Raw genomic sequence first — 16,704 nt, 5'->3', positions numbered from 1 at the left:
CACGTAGAAAGGCCCCTGATCTCGAATGGTAGTCCGGACTGCAATGCAGAGTATTGTCCCTTGGTCTGTAGTGATTTTGAGAATTTGTACAATTTGCTGGTGCTGTGGCTAATACCCTTGGAATGTTATGGAATGCAAACTGCGTACTTGATGTGCTTTAGTTCTAGTTTTTTGTATGCATCAGTAATACATTATTATATATTTGATGCGTTCATCAAAAATTCTTTCGCTGGCGCTCAGAAACTGTTGTTGTTAAAAAGGTACATCCAAAAAGGCTTATTAAATTAACATGCTTTTTTTTACATTACCCACATTCATGTATTTATAACTCTATTTTTAGAGATACCTCACACCATACTGCTGGCCACCAGAGTAATATTAGTGTAATATTCTTGAGTAAACCCCAAAACCTCAAATCAACTAAACAGATAAGTAAAAAAAAACAACATACATGTTAATTTGGCATCTAGGCTAAAAGGGCGTAATTTGAATAGTTTTAATTTATTTCGTCATGTATTTCATATTCTCCGTGCATTAGTATACATTGTGATATTCATTTATTGCACAACTTTTTATTAGTCTCCTGCCGGTGCCGGATAGGACTGTATACAGTACACGCCTCGTCTGTCGGTCCGCCAGCCTGTCACCAATCAGTTTGCCGGACACTTTTTCCCCCAGAATGGCCCATCGTATCGAATTGAAACTTGGCACATGGCATCACCATGACAACCTACCGATCAAGTTTCGGGGTCATTTTGTCTATTTTCAACAAAGTTATGGCCGTTCCGCCCTCCCCCACCCCCTAGTCTGGACATGGACAAATAGCTTGTAATACTAATATTCAGGCGGGCTTCGAGTGAGTGGGTACTTGGTGATTGTGCAATATACTTCCAGAGAGCATGGAGGTAGAATAGGTTCAGAGAGCTTGTTCATTTCACAATTTGACAGAAAGCTGTTGAACACTGTACTCAAAAACTTTTCACTGATGTGTATTACGGAGGTCAGGCTTATGGGTGGTTCATTGGTGGATAAACGTAATGCCCAGAGTAAACCAACGCCAATCGCCATCATCCATGCATGTTCCTTACAAACCTAAGAAACATATATCACACTATTCTTATGTAGTGTGACTTAACAGCACTGGATCGGATTAACTTACGTCTGACTTAAATGATTTATTGAACTTAGGAAGTTTCCTGGCACCGGGTTCAACTGCAAGCTGTAGATTCGAACCTTGCTCGGCGAAAACCAACCCGAACTGCGGCGAGACCAAGGTTTTGGAGGACAGTAAATCCTGATTGAAAAACACAGCGATTTATCGGACTAATGTGACAAAGGGTTAGTTTATGGGGTGCATGGAAAAATCTTCAACATGCGTCTCTATAAACCATACACTGTGCCCCGCACGCGATTTAAGTATATTTTATAATGAGTGATTGGTGTTTATCGCCGTGCTCGAGAATTTCACTTTTATAATGACAGTCAGGTTTAACTTACATACATGCGGTTGGATGGAGAATTTAACTAGAACAGCCGGAGTACGCTACACTGAGCGAGCACTCTAGATTCGAACACATGACCCCACTGGTCAAGGACCCGATATTCGCTTCCGGTCAGCGCTTTAACGATCAAGAAAGAGACCCCAATACTTGATGCATATATATCTAAAAAGCTTTTTTTTTGGAGTGCGAAAACTTTGAGAAAATAAATACAGTGTATTATTGTCGATTATAAAGAAAAATGTTCTGTATTACAGTGAAATCTGTTTTCTGCGCATAGCATGCGTGTGAAACATGACCAAGCGGCGATGTACTGCATCTTGGTTACATTTAGGATGCAGATTGACCGTGCGAGTCCACTCGAGGCGTGGCGAGTGTACTGACACATATATAGGCTTTCAGCTATGGGAATAACTATCAGTTTACAACACAAGACAGACAATCACAGCCTTCGTTAAGTCGTTAACATAGGTAATTAATATAATAAGTATCCTATTTCAAAAACGCCCATTCCCCAACTGAACATGAGGGCCACAGATAGAGGTATTTATAGGCCTAATTAGAGGGAGGGGGGTCGTCTACGTGTACCTCCTTAGAGGAACGTACTGTACGTATCTCCATCTAACTGTGCATGTTGTAGTGAAATAGCATATCTAGCACACACGCAAACTGTCAGTTCAACTGTTTAGATCACCGCTTGTGAAAACCCTAATTATTTAAATCAATTTAAATTTAAATTCTACTTAATTACATACCGAATACATGACGTTGGCAACCGCTTTGGCAACTTAATAACTTAAAGGAATTTGCACGCGTAAAAACAAAACATCAGTTGTTAACGTTTTGTTTGTAAACAGCACCAGGAATCTGCCCTAGATGTCTAATCTTTATTAGCATCACGTACGAAGTCTAGCCTCCCTCTGCATTGTCACATTAATGTTGTTATATTACAACGCATCAATATTACCGGTTGTCGAAATCATACCGGTATAACGAGAGCAGCCTTCCAGTGCTTATGCTGGCAGTAGACATTGCATGGGAATACCCATTAGCTCAGTTGGTAGCTAAACCGCTGGACCTCGGCTGCTGAGACCCGAGTTCGAAACCTGATCTGACCCACGTACTCAAATCCTTCAACCATTACACCGGAAAAGTTAGAGTAATATCTTAACTAAGATAAACTGACATGAGGCCGGATTTCACCGGTTGCGTGTGACAATTTATCATCTATCGCAGTGTTGTTGCTTTTCTGGTTTATGCTGAAGGTCTAACCTTTTATATTTTGAATACAGGTAGATGAAGTATCTATATGGTAGCTTATACTTATTTATTTCATTGTTGTGTGACGTCATATTTTAGTATTTATCACTCATACAGTGGTGTTCATTATTTTGGGTGAAGGAAACTGGAGTGCCAAAAAAATCTTACAAATTAATCCCTGTTCTTGGCAGGTTTTGAAACCGGATCATCATGTCGTAGGGCACTATATCCTATGCTGCTTGTCGACATTGGAGAACTGACCAGAAATAAGACGCACGTGTGTAATTTCATCATTGCAATGCTTAAGTGGCACTACCTTGTAGGCGTATTAATTTATTTTAGTGTGAAAACTGAAAGCTGTCACGAATGGAGAGTCTGCTCCGATGTTCATGTAAGATTCTAGAATACACGGTTATCGTGAGGCATAGATTTTAGGCCCGCACGCGGCGGTGTCGGTTGTTATTCTAACTGGATGCGGAGGTCGGCCAGTCCATAACGCATGTACCATTTGCTGTCGTTGAGAAATAGCTAGGGTACATATCGGTTGCGGTCTAAAAGGGATGCTGGTTCACCGCAGTTTTACCATAGACTGTGTCTGGTGGCACTGAACTGGTACCGAAGCTCAGTTATCATAGCAGCTGGGGAGAGAACACACCGTGCGGTTATCGGAAAATTAGAGAGGCGAGTGGAGAGGCGAGAGAAGTTTAGACTAGCTCCAGAGGCTTGCACGCGAGAGCGAGGACTGGCTGGCCAGTCGCTGGCCGCTAATGTTCCGTTATTCCGATACTATCTCGGAGCAGATTGCTTGTGGGAGGTGAAACTCGGCCGAAATCCAAGCCAAAGTCCATTTGGGAAGGTACTGGTGTTAGTTGCTAACGTTCAGCTACCAGTTTCTCTGTCACTATACGGATCTATTCTAACTTTTAATAGGCAGCACTGGAATTCAATTTTTCATTTCATGCTAAGGATTCAAGCATGGGCACTTTGATACGTGGTCCTGCACGTTGTCGGAGAAGGATGCGCGATTTGCTAGTTTCCATAACAACGTTGATGCTTGGATTCTGCCACTCAGCCTATGCAGGTAGGTGTATAAGTGTACCGGTATGACTTAACTGATATCCCTACCTTCTATACCTACATCTCTAAATATGTTGTGTTATATAGAAGTGTCTATAGTATGAACTTGTGTAAACGTGTGAATCAATGAAACTTACAATTAACGTCACTCACAATATTTTAGAGAACCGCATGGTAGGGGTGGCAAAACAATTTTCATTTTTCATTATCATTATTTTGGGTAGATTTTATCATAATCTCACTTTTTTGAAAATGTTTGGTAAAATATAAATAATGAGCTCTGACCTTAAATAGCATGTGGGCAGTGACCAGGAATCAAGTGCGATTCCCCCAAACCCAATTAAAACACTGTCATATTGCATATATACTTTTGCATCTGACAGATGTTGGCACACATACATTACAAAGCTGTGATCTAATGAAAGCTATAAAAACGAGTAAGAAGATTTGATTGATTGGAGTTTCACACCGTACTCAAGAATATTTCACTTATGCAACTGCAGCCAGCATTATGGTGGGAGGAAACTGGGCAGAGCGCAGGGGAAACCCACGACCATCCACAGGTTGCTGCCATACCTTCCCATGTACGGCTGGATAAAAAAAAAAACGAGTAAGAAGATAACATTTGGCTATTTGAAGAGTGATGGTATATCTTTAATATATTCTACACAATATATTGTATATAAATCACTCAAATGAATGTTCTGCTTTTCCATGTGCAGTAATTAATAGAATTAAAACACTATAAAATATGACATGCCAGAATCTTATAGCATCAAATAAATATAAGAATTGTAAATGTAAATGTGATGTACATTTGAAGGGATTTTTAAATTTAAAAATGCCCCATTTATTACTCTCTTTATGGATGACAATTCTGGAAAAATATCTTATTGCCCTTTTTGAACAAGATTTATGTTTTATTAGTATCCAAGGGTGATTTTCATCAAACACCTGAACAGCAATCAGATTTGAACTGTTAACACCTCCACCCCCTCCCCCCCCCCACATACTACAGCTTTGTTTTTAATGTTGTTATATTCAATTACTCAAATAGGCCCCTATACATGTTTGATGATAGTCAGGTTTGCTATTTGAGGAAACTGGGAAGAGCCAGGGTGAAACTGTCGGAAAACCTTAAGGAGGAAACCTATTGATGGAGGGTTGGGGGTGGGGGTGGGGTGGGGGAGGGTGGTAACAACCTTGGGAAGACCTCTTGAAGGAAACCACTAGTGGGTTACCTCAAGTGGAAACCAGCTGGAGGAAAGTACACACTCACCTCACTGGTATCTGGTAACCTCCTTACTGCAGTGACAGTGGTTGAATAAATCAGTAGAACCTGGTAGCTCATTGGTCAATGAAAGGATTGGCTGTAGGTTTGAGGGTGGGGGAGGGTGGTAACAACCTCGGGAAGACCTCTTGAAGGAAACCACCAGCGGGTTACCTCAAGTGGAAACCGCTGGAGGAAAGTACACACTCACCTCACTGGTATCTGGTAACCTCCTTACTGCAGTGACCGTGGTTGAATAAATCAGCAGAACCTGGTAGCTCATTGGTCAATGAAAGTGTTGGATGTAGGTTTGAGGGTGGAGGAGGGGGGTAACAACCTCGGGAAGACCTCTTGAAGGAAACCACCAGTGGGTTACCTCAAGTGGAAACCGCTGGAGGAAAGTACACACTCACCTCACTGGTATCTGGTAACCTCCTTACTGCAATGACCGTGGTTGAATAAATCAGCAGAACCTGGTAGCTCATTGGTCAATGAAAGGATTGGCTGTAGGTTTGAGGGTGGGGGAGGGGGGTAACAACCTCGGGAAGACCTCTTGAAGGAAACCACCAGCGGGTTACCTCAAGTGGAAACCGCTGGAGGAAAGTACACACTCACCTCACTGGTATCTGGTAACCTCCTTACTGCAGTGACAGTGGTTGAATAAATCAGCAGAACCTGGTAGCTCATAGGTCAATGAAAGGATTGGCTGTAGGTTTGAGGGTGGGGGAGGGGGGTAACAACCTCGGGAAGACCTCTTGAAGGAAACCACCAGCGGGTTACCTCAAGTGGAAACCGCTGGAGGAAAGTACACACTCACCTCACTGGTATCTGGTAACCTCCTTACTGCAGTGACAGTGGTTGAATAAATCAGTAGAATCTGGTAGCTCATTGGTCAATGAAAGTGTTGGATGTAGGTTTGAGGGTGGAGGAGGGGGGTAACAACATCGGGAAGACCTCTTGAAGGAAACCACCAGCGGGTTACCTCAAGTGGAAACCGCTGGAGGAAAGTACACACTCACCTCACTGGTATCTGGTAACCTCCTTACTGCAGTGACAGTGGTTGAATAAGTCAGCAGAACCTGGTAGCTCATTGGTCAATGAAAGTGTTGGCTGTAGGTTTGATGAACTTCTGGTAGAAACCATTATACTACTTGGCCAAGTGATCCTTTTCATTAATAGTACATGTGTAGACTTCTGCTCCTTACGCTGGAAATAATTTTCACTTCCTCTTTGCATAATTTAGGACAAGGTTTATTAAGCAAAAAAAATTAAAACATAAATCAGTAAGTAGGTACACATATGAAGCACTTTTGCTGCTGTAATCTTATCAGAGCTCATTTGATCAGTTTTGATCAGTGTTCATTTGATCAGTGTTCATTTGATCAGTTTTGATCAGTGCTCATTTAATCAGTTTTGATCAGTGCTTATTTGATGAGTTTTGATCAATGCTTATTTGATGAGTTTTGATTTGTGCTTCGTTGTGTAACTGGATAAGAAGATGCTGGTTAGCACGGACTTACAATGACTTTTGGGCAGACACCAAGTGCCTGAGCTACTACAACAGGCTTAGCTGGACAGTTGTCAGAAATTCTACGTCCTTGTCCGCTACGGTTTGTTTTGTGATAATTTCCGTTTCCGGAACATGTACTTTACCCACATCTCTTGTGTTAGTATCCTTGATAGATTTGTTCTGTGTTTCTATTGAAAACCCGGCCACGAAATATCCCACAAACGCTGCACACATAATGGAATTAACTGGTCAAGATAAATGACCCAGACAATTGCGTGGGAAGACTGGTCATTAGAATGCAAATGACCATTCTGAATTGACCGGTATTTTCTGATACAACTGCTGTACAGATTATGCTGGCTTGTACCCAAGTTATTTCCTGTACAAGATCAACTTTTTGTTTGTTAATAAGAGAGCTTGGAGATTTACTTCACGTTGATTAAAAAGCATTAGTTAGGGATAGTCTCCAAAAAACAGACAAGCAAAGAACTTAATGTTAATACAACTTTATTCTTTATACATTGCTTATTACTCATAGGGTCTACTAAGTAATTTCACACTTTATTAGTAGGTACATGCATCAGAAACAGTGCAGGCTACTGTTTTCAAACCATACATTTTTGTGATAATTATATGTATGTTCTTTTTGTTGGCTCAATAAGTCTGCCATCATTCATCTTAATAATGTTGCATGTCCCTCCCCCCCAACCCCCCAACCCCCACCAACCCCAAAATTAAACTGCCGCCAGTCATCAGTAATAAACCAAAGGTATGGAGATTCTCCCCATTTCCATGGTGTAAATTTTTCCATTAGCTTGGCTCATCATTTCATTACGCTTCCCAGAAAAGCGCATGCACAGCTTTCAAACTTTGTAGGTTTAGTCAGTGTGTTTAAGACACCCTAATCTGAAGACTTTAACGTGGAAAAGTGTGGGAAAGGAGAGAAAACTTGGAAATTAGCCCATCATTGAAACTATGTTTGTTTGAGGGTAACCTGTCCAACCCTCCGATGACCCTATAAATCTTTAATCTTTATTTAATGGATTTCTTTTTTCTTTTTTTTAAATTTGTGTATCTTTTCAGTTAATTTCTGTAAAATCTTTATATCCTTGATCATGCATAAGGAAGAAAATTTCTCTATTGATAGATGGTATTTTTTCTGATAGGGTTGGATACCCCATGAAAGAATTTTTTAATAATGCCCAGAAACACTTGGTTTCAAAATTTGAGATCTAGGTTTGAATGTACCCTAATTCTTCAACCTTTTGAACTACATTTCAACTACTGTGGGTTGCAGGGAAATGATTTCCACAGTTTTTCGAAGCTTGCATAGTTAATGATGCAAACAAATCTTTTTATATAATGATATAATGATAATAATAATATCTTTATTTATCGAAATTTACTATGAAACTGTTCTTTCCAAAGGTTTTCACATGGAAAACAATATTTAGGGAACATACTTCTCAGTCCAATAAAAAAATACATCAATATATATAAAACGAGATGAAGCATCACATAGTTTGAAAAGAGAAGCTATATACATTCATACATACCAAAAAACCAAACACCACAAACAATAGTGCTGCCCCTGCAACTGTCCCATCCAGCAGGAGAAGTAAGGTAGTGGGAGACGGCCCATTACTGACCCCTTCCTGCTCCCCTGCTGGCTGGAACCCCCTACACACATGTACAGAGAAACAAACCAAGTAGTGGGAGATGGCCCCTTTCCCATCTCCTGTCTGGTTTGAACAATGCACATGCCTGCAAGAGTGTTACAGGAACATAGCCTTGTGAAAAGATTTTATATAATAATAATAAAACATCTAAAGTACAAAGGGAGAAAAAAAGTTGTATTTTATGCCTTAACTTATCACATTTGGACTCTGAACAAGTAAAGTTAAGAGAGATGGGGTTTTGTCTCGATGGTTGATACAGTGAAAGCATAAAGTATGTACATTTCATTTGTTATCTGACTGTGATTTCAAGTAGCGTGACTAAAAGCTTGACAGAGGAGGGGCTTCTTTACATGAATATGGATTTGATTTGATTTGATTGGTAATTTTACACATGGATATGGAGGTAGTTTCATAGTTTGATGCCTATATGTGTAAAACTTTCCGTCGTGTAATTTGCCCTTGCCTGAGGGAGATAGATATTGTGTCGTGTTGATCCGAAAACAATATTGTGCAGCTGTTTGTGTGGAGGGAAAAGCTGTTTAATATAGTTTGAACAGAGATTATGTAATGCTTTATAGATGATACAAAGAATTTTGTAGTTTACCCTTTCATTAAAATGCATCAATTTTAGTCTTGAAAGGAAAGTTCTTTCAGATGTGTTTATGGTTTCTTGTAGAACAAAACAAGCACCTCTTTTCTCTAATTTGACTATACTTTCTCTGTGTTTAACTGAATAGTTTCCCCATACTGAACAGCAGTAATCAAAGTGAAGAAGAACGTAAGACTTATAGAAAGTATCACTACAGTGACATGTCAGAAGAGCTTTCTTCCTTCGTAGAATCCCTAACAATTTAAGCTTTTTTTAATTTGTGTTTTCCAGGAAAGATGTTCATCAATATAAATACCAAGCAGTTTAGCATTAGTGACTGGTTCATTAGTGACATGTTTGATAACTGCTGCCGGTTGCCTGGAGCCCAGTATCACATATTTAGATTTTTTGGGATTAATGAGATGAAGTTTTTGTCGCTCCACACCGCTGTTTATGTGGCGCTCAATGTCAGACATATTGCTGGAGGAGCAGTATACCGTTGTGTCATCAGCAAGTTGTCACTAGAATTGTCACTGTCTTTTATGAATAACGGTAGTTCATTTATATATGGTATAAAAAGTAAAGCTCCCAGTATGAATCCTTGCGGGACTCCGGACTAGTATCCATAGCAACGGACATTTCTCCTGCAGCAACAACCTTCCATTGTCCTTTTAGATAGGTATGACTGGACAAAAGAATGAGCGGTTGAGTGAAATTTGTATGCTTTAAGTTTTTTAAGTACTATATCTTGATTAACAGTATCGAATGCTTCTTGAAGTCACAAATACTGTTCCAATAACTTCCCCATTATCTACAGCCGTACACCAGTGTTCAGCCATTCTGCAGTTTTCACAAAAGTGCAAGGAGTGAAAACCAGATTGATTGTCATGGAATAATGTAAAATTTGAAAAAATATTCCTATAAACTGTCATGTACATGTCGTTCAATGATTTTGAAACAGTGGGTAGGACAGGTATTGGATGATAGTTTTCAACTTTTTCCTGTGGACAGCTTTTTCTGGAGAGGGATAACTTTACCAATTTTCCACATATTTGGGAAAAGAACTAGTTATAAGACATTTGTTCATTAGCATGGTCAAAGATTTTGCAATAATGGGAGCAGCTGATGAAAGAAATCTAGCATTGATATTGTCTAGACAACTGGCCTTATTTTTATCAAAGTTTATAAGGTATTGCAATACAGAAAACATATGAGACATTTGGTATGGAGTAAGAGGTATCATAAGGAACTATTTCTGAACTTTGTTCCCTGAGTTTTTCAAGACTCTGAACAAAACTGTTCCCTTGTTTATATTACTAATACCCATCAAATGTTGGGCTAAATTTGAGACAAAGGTATTGAAAATATGGCTGATTTTAGCTGGATCATTTATTGCATTGCCATCAGTATTTATAGCATCAGACTGTGGAATCTTTTGCTTAAGATTACATTTTCTCAACATCTCCAGATTCTATTTGTAGAAGATGCATTTTTTCAAGTCATTTGCAACTTGTAGCTTCTTTGCACAAGCAATTTTATTTTTCACTTTATTTTTCCAGTGTTTGTGATTTGCCTCATTTGCATATCTTGTTGATGCATGAAATTTAGAATGTCTTCTGTAACCCGTGACAGTTTGGAAAGGTATTTGAGTCGTCTTGTTTTCAAGGAAGCATATTTATTTAGAACATCTTTGAACAGATTTGACCATTCATTCACAGTCAGATAAAGATTTATTAAGTCTTGGTGGAAAAGATTTTCGTTGAAATCTTTACATGCTCTGCACTGCATTGTTTGCATAATCATTTATAGACACCTCATGGCTGACTGCTATCATTTGTTCCAACCTGCAGAATGACTGTGTCTGTGTTTTGAAGCATACCTGGTTTATTGATTAGCAGGTTGGTGTCCTGTATGGTTGTTCCCCTGCATGTGTGCACTCTTGTCTGTTTGTTAAGCTCTCAGAGTTAATTAATGCCTTGAAAGAATTGAAGAACCAGTTGGTGGTTGTGTTGTCTTGCACACAGCAGTATAGGGACTTGGATGTTCAAGTACATCTTCATGATCGTTTGTAGGTGAAGCAACATAGTTAGTGACTTGGCGATTACAACACTGAAGTCACAGTCATTTCCAGGGTTGTTGGCACGCTGTGTACTTGTGTCAGTTGACAGGGATGTTGACTGTGTGGTAACTGACCATGGGGTGACTGGCCCTGATAGCACTGATAGTAGAGTGTGTGCTTCAGGAACGGTAGATCCATGGTCAATCCTGGGTCAAGTCATACCTAAGACTTTAAAAGAGGAAGTTGTAACTTCCTCACTTGGTGTTCAGCATGAAGGGGGATAGTCCACCAACCAAATATTTTATAACATTTATTTGCCTTTACACAGCTGGATCAGTATAATGGCTCGGGCGGGGTGGCTTACCTGCCTTCGGTAAGTCATTTCAGTGAAGCAGCACTAGATAAAAGAGCAGTGGAAATCCGCCCTGCAACAAGGAGGCACATTACATGCACTCTAAGGATTCCTTTCGTCGTCATATGACTGAAAAATTGTTAAGTATGACGTTAAACCCTATGCACTCACTCACTCACTCCTTTGGCTGCATGGTATTGGTTTTGTCTGTGTTCCACTGGAGGTTATTTCTGGTTTCATTTTTCTTGATCTGAGATGCTCAGAATATAATTCAGGCTGATCTTCCTTTAAGACTGCAGTTCTTGATTAACCTTTTTAAAGGTGATCAAAGCAAATCTTACATGAGCAGTCTGATACACCTGGCAGGTGAGAAAAACTGGTAGAGCTCTCCAGTGGAAGGGGATGAAAATCCGTTCTTGGCTCAGATGTGATAGCCAAGTCCTGGTGAGTTTTACCGGCTTGGGGAGTTGAAGCTCTAATTCCACCATTGTTTTCCCAAACTGTTGCCTGATTGCTCTTTCTGCAGGGTATCTACAGGTTGGTGCTGATAAAGGTAGTTTGAAATCGCATTTTCACCCCAGTTGTGAATCTTTTCTTAGAGTTAACAGATTTCTCACTCTACTCATGATGTTTTGTGCACTACAGTAGGTCCTCTGAAAAAAAATTTTGAGAAGCTGTCCTGCAGGTCCAGGTCAGAGATCATAGCTGCCTCTAGTGTGTCAGCCATCTTGAAACTCAGCTAGGTATGGCCCAGACAAGTTGTATTCTTTATGACTGGCTACATTTGCAGCTGAAGTTGAATTTCAGCAGTCTTGATGGACAGAAGGGAGGCTCATGTTTTAAGTAGTCATTCAAATATGTTCTGAGAAAATCACTCTGCATAAACTGATAGAATTATACTTTGTGTGAAGTCCTGAAAATTGGTGAATCCAACCAATGTAGATTTGTCTCTGAAAGCAAATCAGAAAGCTGCATAAATCACACAGGAATTTGCTCTTTCATATGTGAAAGGTTGAGGCAGTTATGGTACTGACAAACTTGTACTTTTTGTGAAGCCTTGAAATTGGCCAGTCCAACCAGAGTAGTTTTGTCACCAAAATCAAATTAAAAATGTGCCTAAATTCCTCTGAAAATTGCTCTTGACCTGCGAAAAGGTTGAACAATTAGCTCAGATGTTCATGTAGTTGTACATGAAGGATATACATGTACACATTTGTAGCCTCAACAAATTTATTACTAATACTTTAATAGGTGTAAACTTTTGTGGCTACCGACAAATATTAGGGCTGTTGATTTAGTGTCAATATATACTACAGTATACTTTTTTTTATTCAAATAATTCAAGTGCTCAAACTAGGAAATCTGTTTGTACATATGCCCTAAATACCCTAAAGGCAAATAAATGTTATAAAATATTTTTTTTGGTGCTGAAACAGTAGAATATCAACCCATGTTTTAAGCAAACCCCCAAACACCTTCCTGAGGTCATCAGAACTCTCACAATTAGGGAACATGAGCAAGTTAGTCATGGACGAAATTTATGGTCATTCAGGTACATTTGTAATCAACATCTATCCTTTTGTGGACAAGCACTATTTTAAGCATTTTCGAGTAGAATTTGACATTTGCAACTTCCTGCCATTTAGTTGTTCACATTTTAAAAGGCAGATCGCTTGTAATAGAAACAGGAAATGCACTGACCTTGTCACTGACAGGTTAAAATTTGAAAACCTTAATTACAGGGAAAAAGCCTGAGGAAAAACAAAACAAAATGGCAGGTGATAATGACAGGGTCAGTATCTTTAACTGTGAAGATAATGATGTTGCAGACAATGTTCTAGCTTGTACATGTATACATATATCTTCTCTGAACTTAGACACAGCACTATTGGTGGCCTAACAGCTCATGACTCATTATTAGCTTTGGGGCTTTGGGGTCGGAGATTATATAAATGAAGAAGTGTTTGTTCGAAGAGTATTTATAATCCCTGTGTCTTTGTTCCAATGGCTTGCCTTTTCGTTTTCGTTTTTTTTTACAGCCTCACCTCTTCTTGGCATCCCGCATAGTTAGCCATAGGTGACTAGCTCAGGTTGACAGGAGGTTTATTTTAGTGTGGGCTGCGATTTGAAGCCTCTTTGTAGGTACACGATGCTCGAACACCTGGGCGAGCGGGAAATAAGTGTCAGAGTTGGTGCGGGGCGGGGGGTGGGAGAGCTGAGCGGGTGCAGGGGAGCAAATGAGGTATGAGAGCGAGGTACAATTTCATCTTCTGCACTATCTCTGTGCAGCTCCCTGCCCAGCCCAGGCCATACTGAATAAATTCTTCTGTAATGTTCTATTTTGTTCCCATGGTGTAAAACTAATGAACTAATAATCACGAATGAGTCATAATATTAATAATTAAATAGGTAAATAAATGACTACACTTGCTGTAATTGATCTAAAATCTTGCCATTGATAAAAAAAGCATTTTTAGAGATGAATAAAGGTCATAAGTATCATGCTGGTTCAGACACTTAACATTTTTCTGGAAGGATAGCAACCTCTGCTGGAAGACGTTCCTGCTTACGGCCAGAGAGGAGATGTTAATTTATATAAAGGGATTAATCATTCTTGTATCATAGTCTAGATTGCTTACAAACTTTATATATTAATGGTTAATTGATAAACAAAGGATTAGTGTATGTCAACATTTATTTGTCTTAAAATTTTCCAGTTTACAAACTGGGTGTTTATTTATTAGGAATTATTTAGTGGTTTGTGAGATGGAAGCTTTTCCTTTCACATTTACCATGGGGCTATACCATGCTAATAAGCAAACACAACACATAATATTATTTTGGAAGAGAGGTGGAAACAGACTTTCTTCAGACATGCGTGGTAACTCCAGAAATCATTTCTAATCTGGAATTCTTGCACGGCTACTATATACACCAAACAATTAACACAATGCTGTGTCACTCACACATACCTTTTGCAAAAAAAATAAAAGTTATATGTTTTTTAAAACTTCCTGTGGGATACTTCATGGATGCATGTACATTTGCTAGGACCTATAGTGTTAATCGTCGTTTCATTTCAGCAATGATATATAGATATGTATTTTTCATAAACGAAAATTTATTATGAGTGGCCTAAAAGATATATACATATATGCCTGTGTTTATATATCTCCTTGTGTCCTCAGTATCTGTCTCTCTGGACATGACCATCAGCAACTGTTTATCTAGTCTGTTTGATTAGCTGGGAAAGGGAAATGAAGAAAAAGAAAGAATAAAAAAAAAAATGCATGGTGAAGTACTGGAAATCCAAATACATGTGGAGATATCTGCTGATATATGTATAGGGCCTTTGTCGCTTCTTACAAAGTCACACAAAGATGCAGTTTGTTTTGTGGTGCACCCAACCCTAAAAGCTTTCTGGCAGATCCCATAAATCTGAACCCCCGTAGAAACTGCGGTGTGGTAATATTTAGCCCTTGTTCCACTTCGGCGTCATTGTGGGGCATCATTCACATGATAATGAATTCCCCACATATGCACGCATGTATTCCATGTAAGAAGAAAATGTTGCCCCCCAAAAATAAAACAGCTTTTTTTTGTATTTTCTTCTTGGGGAGATGAGTGGGTTGGGGGGGGGGGAGGGGCATTGTTGGTATGATAAGTAATCTTTAGTTCAGAACATTCTAAACTATACATGACATGGACATTAACATAGTTTCATGTATAATATGGCTCTGATCATATTTTGACTCCTGACGTTGTAACTCCTGATATAATGTATAGAATGACACCATATGACACTGCGGTACTGTGCTACACAGAAGCTGCATGAAATAATACCTGCGTATTCACAGATTAACTCTATCGAGTTTATGTCATACCCTGGGGCGTCATCACCCAGTACCCGTCATTTCATCCAAAGTTTCTCCGAAAGAGAATATTTTTAGAAATGTTTTGTAGTATATTTGAAAAGATAATCTTTGACATGTAAATTACATATGCATGTTGGCTCCCCACGAATTTGGAGTCTACCATGAGTCATTCATTTCATGGCATATATACATGTGCACAAATGTAATCTTATTTCCTGATACTCTAAGGCCATACCAATTTAAATTGTTTGTTTATGGACAGAATAAATCCTTGTTTTCTATACTGGAGGACGGAGGATGTTGGATAATTGACATGTACATGATTGGAAAGAAATGAAAAAAACAGGATCAGAAAAGATAAATGGTGAAATTTTCACTTTGAATCCATTTTTGGAGGATTTAGTGTCACCTCTCCTGAAAGACACAAAATAAAATTTGTGTTGCCTAATGCCTTCATGAAATTATGTAGACAATATTGTGGGCAAGGGAGGTGAGCTGCCATTGATATGGCGAGTCTTCCTGTGTACTCCTGACATGTCAGAAGGCTGGTGTACTGGAGGTTATTTATTAATTTAAACTGACATGTCTCACACCACACTCACACATACCCACACCCACACCCACAAACAGCCACACTCACCCTCACATTTGGATCATATGGTTGACTAAATGACACCTAATAATAATAATAGAATAGCCGGTGTGCCCACAAATTTGTTTAATATATCCTTGAACAAAGCACAAAATTGCCGTAATATAATTTTGATATTTGGAATAGAGATACTGCATTAGCATTGAATTATTTAAGTCTCCCGCTGAGTTTGTAGCATGTTTTTATGAAGATATTCCAACTGCAGTTTTGAACTTTTGTTCTCCTCAGAGATACCGTCTCTTACGAGAGCGAAATTTCGAAACAGCAGTTGGGATATAAAGATGTAGTAATCTGAGATGGTTTCCTTGACTTATCTCACATATAGCCTATTCTCCACATCATATATAACAACTTTTTACCTGTATGAAGATATATATACTAATTTGCATATTTTTATTTGCTTTTATTCTCTGATACTGCGATTCTGTAACACAAATATATATGGGCAGTGTTGTGGGCAAGAGAGGACTGACCCTGCTATTGCATGGGGGCACTCACCTTGGATTCCTGGAGACTGGTGTTGATGTTATTAAGCTTAATGTCCTCTCCCTCCCTGCTCCCCACTCCCCATCCCTAAGTCTTTCCAACTCCCATCTGGACCAGCTGGTTTTTGCCACAGGTTTGGGTATTCAGACAGAAGTTAGTGTGGGTGACAGCCAACTTCACCTCCCCTTATGGGTCAAGTAATCACACATTTCGTAAGTTTGTTTGCGTACATATTTACAGTTCTCTTGAAGTATATGCAGAGAAATTACCCCTAAATGAATGAAAGACATGTACATGTAAGTATTTTGTACAAAAATGTTGTGCTGGTTAATAAAGGTTTTTTTTATGTGGTGGGGGGATGGACACTTACATGTATGACAGTGGGATTGTGGAGAA

The 16,704-nt window shown here is 39.2% G+C and overlaps 1 protein-coding gene across 1 annotated transcript in view; it reads left to right on the top strand.

Annotated features, from left to right (window-relative positions):
• Positions 1-3,640: 3,640 nt before the first annotated feature.
• Positions 3,641-16,704, top strand: part of LOC135480972 (low-density lipoprotein receptor-related protein 4-like) — a 101,168-nt gene continuing 88,104 nt past the window's right edge. Inside the window, exon 1 of the mRNA XM_064760902.1 lies at positions 3,641-3,840. Within this exon, the coding sequence (XP_064616972.1) occupies positions 3,735-3,840 (106 nt within the window). The 5' untranslated portion in view covers positions 3,641-3,734. The remainder of the gene's footprint in view (positions 3,841-16,704) is intronic.

This window comes from Liolophura sinensis, chromosome 13 (assembly GCF_032854445.1).
Source record: "Liolophura sinensis isolate JHLJ2023 chromosome 13, CUHK_Ljap_v2, whole genome shotgun sequence".
Classification (NCBI taxonomy): domain Eukaryota; kingdom Metazoa; phylum Mollusca; class Polyplacophora; order Chitonida; family Chitonidae; genus Liolophura; species Liolophura sinensis.
Note: the sequence above shows the minus strand (reverse complement) of the source record. Positions and strands in the feature narration are given on the sequence as shown.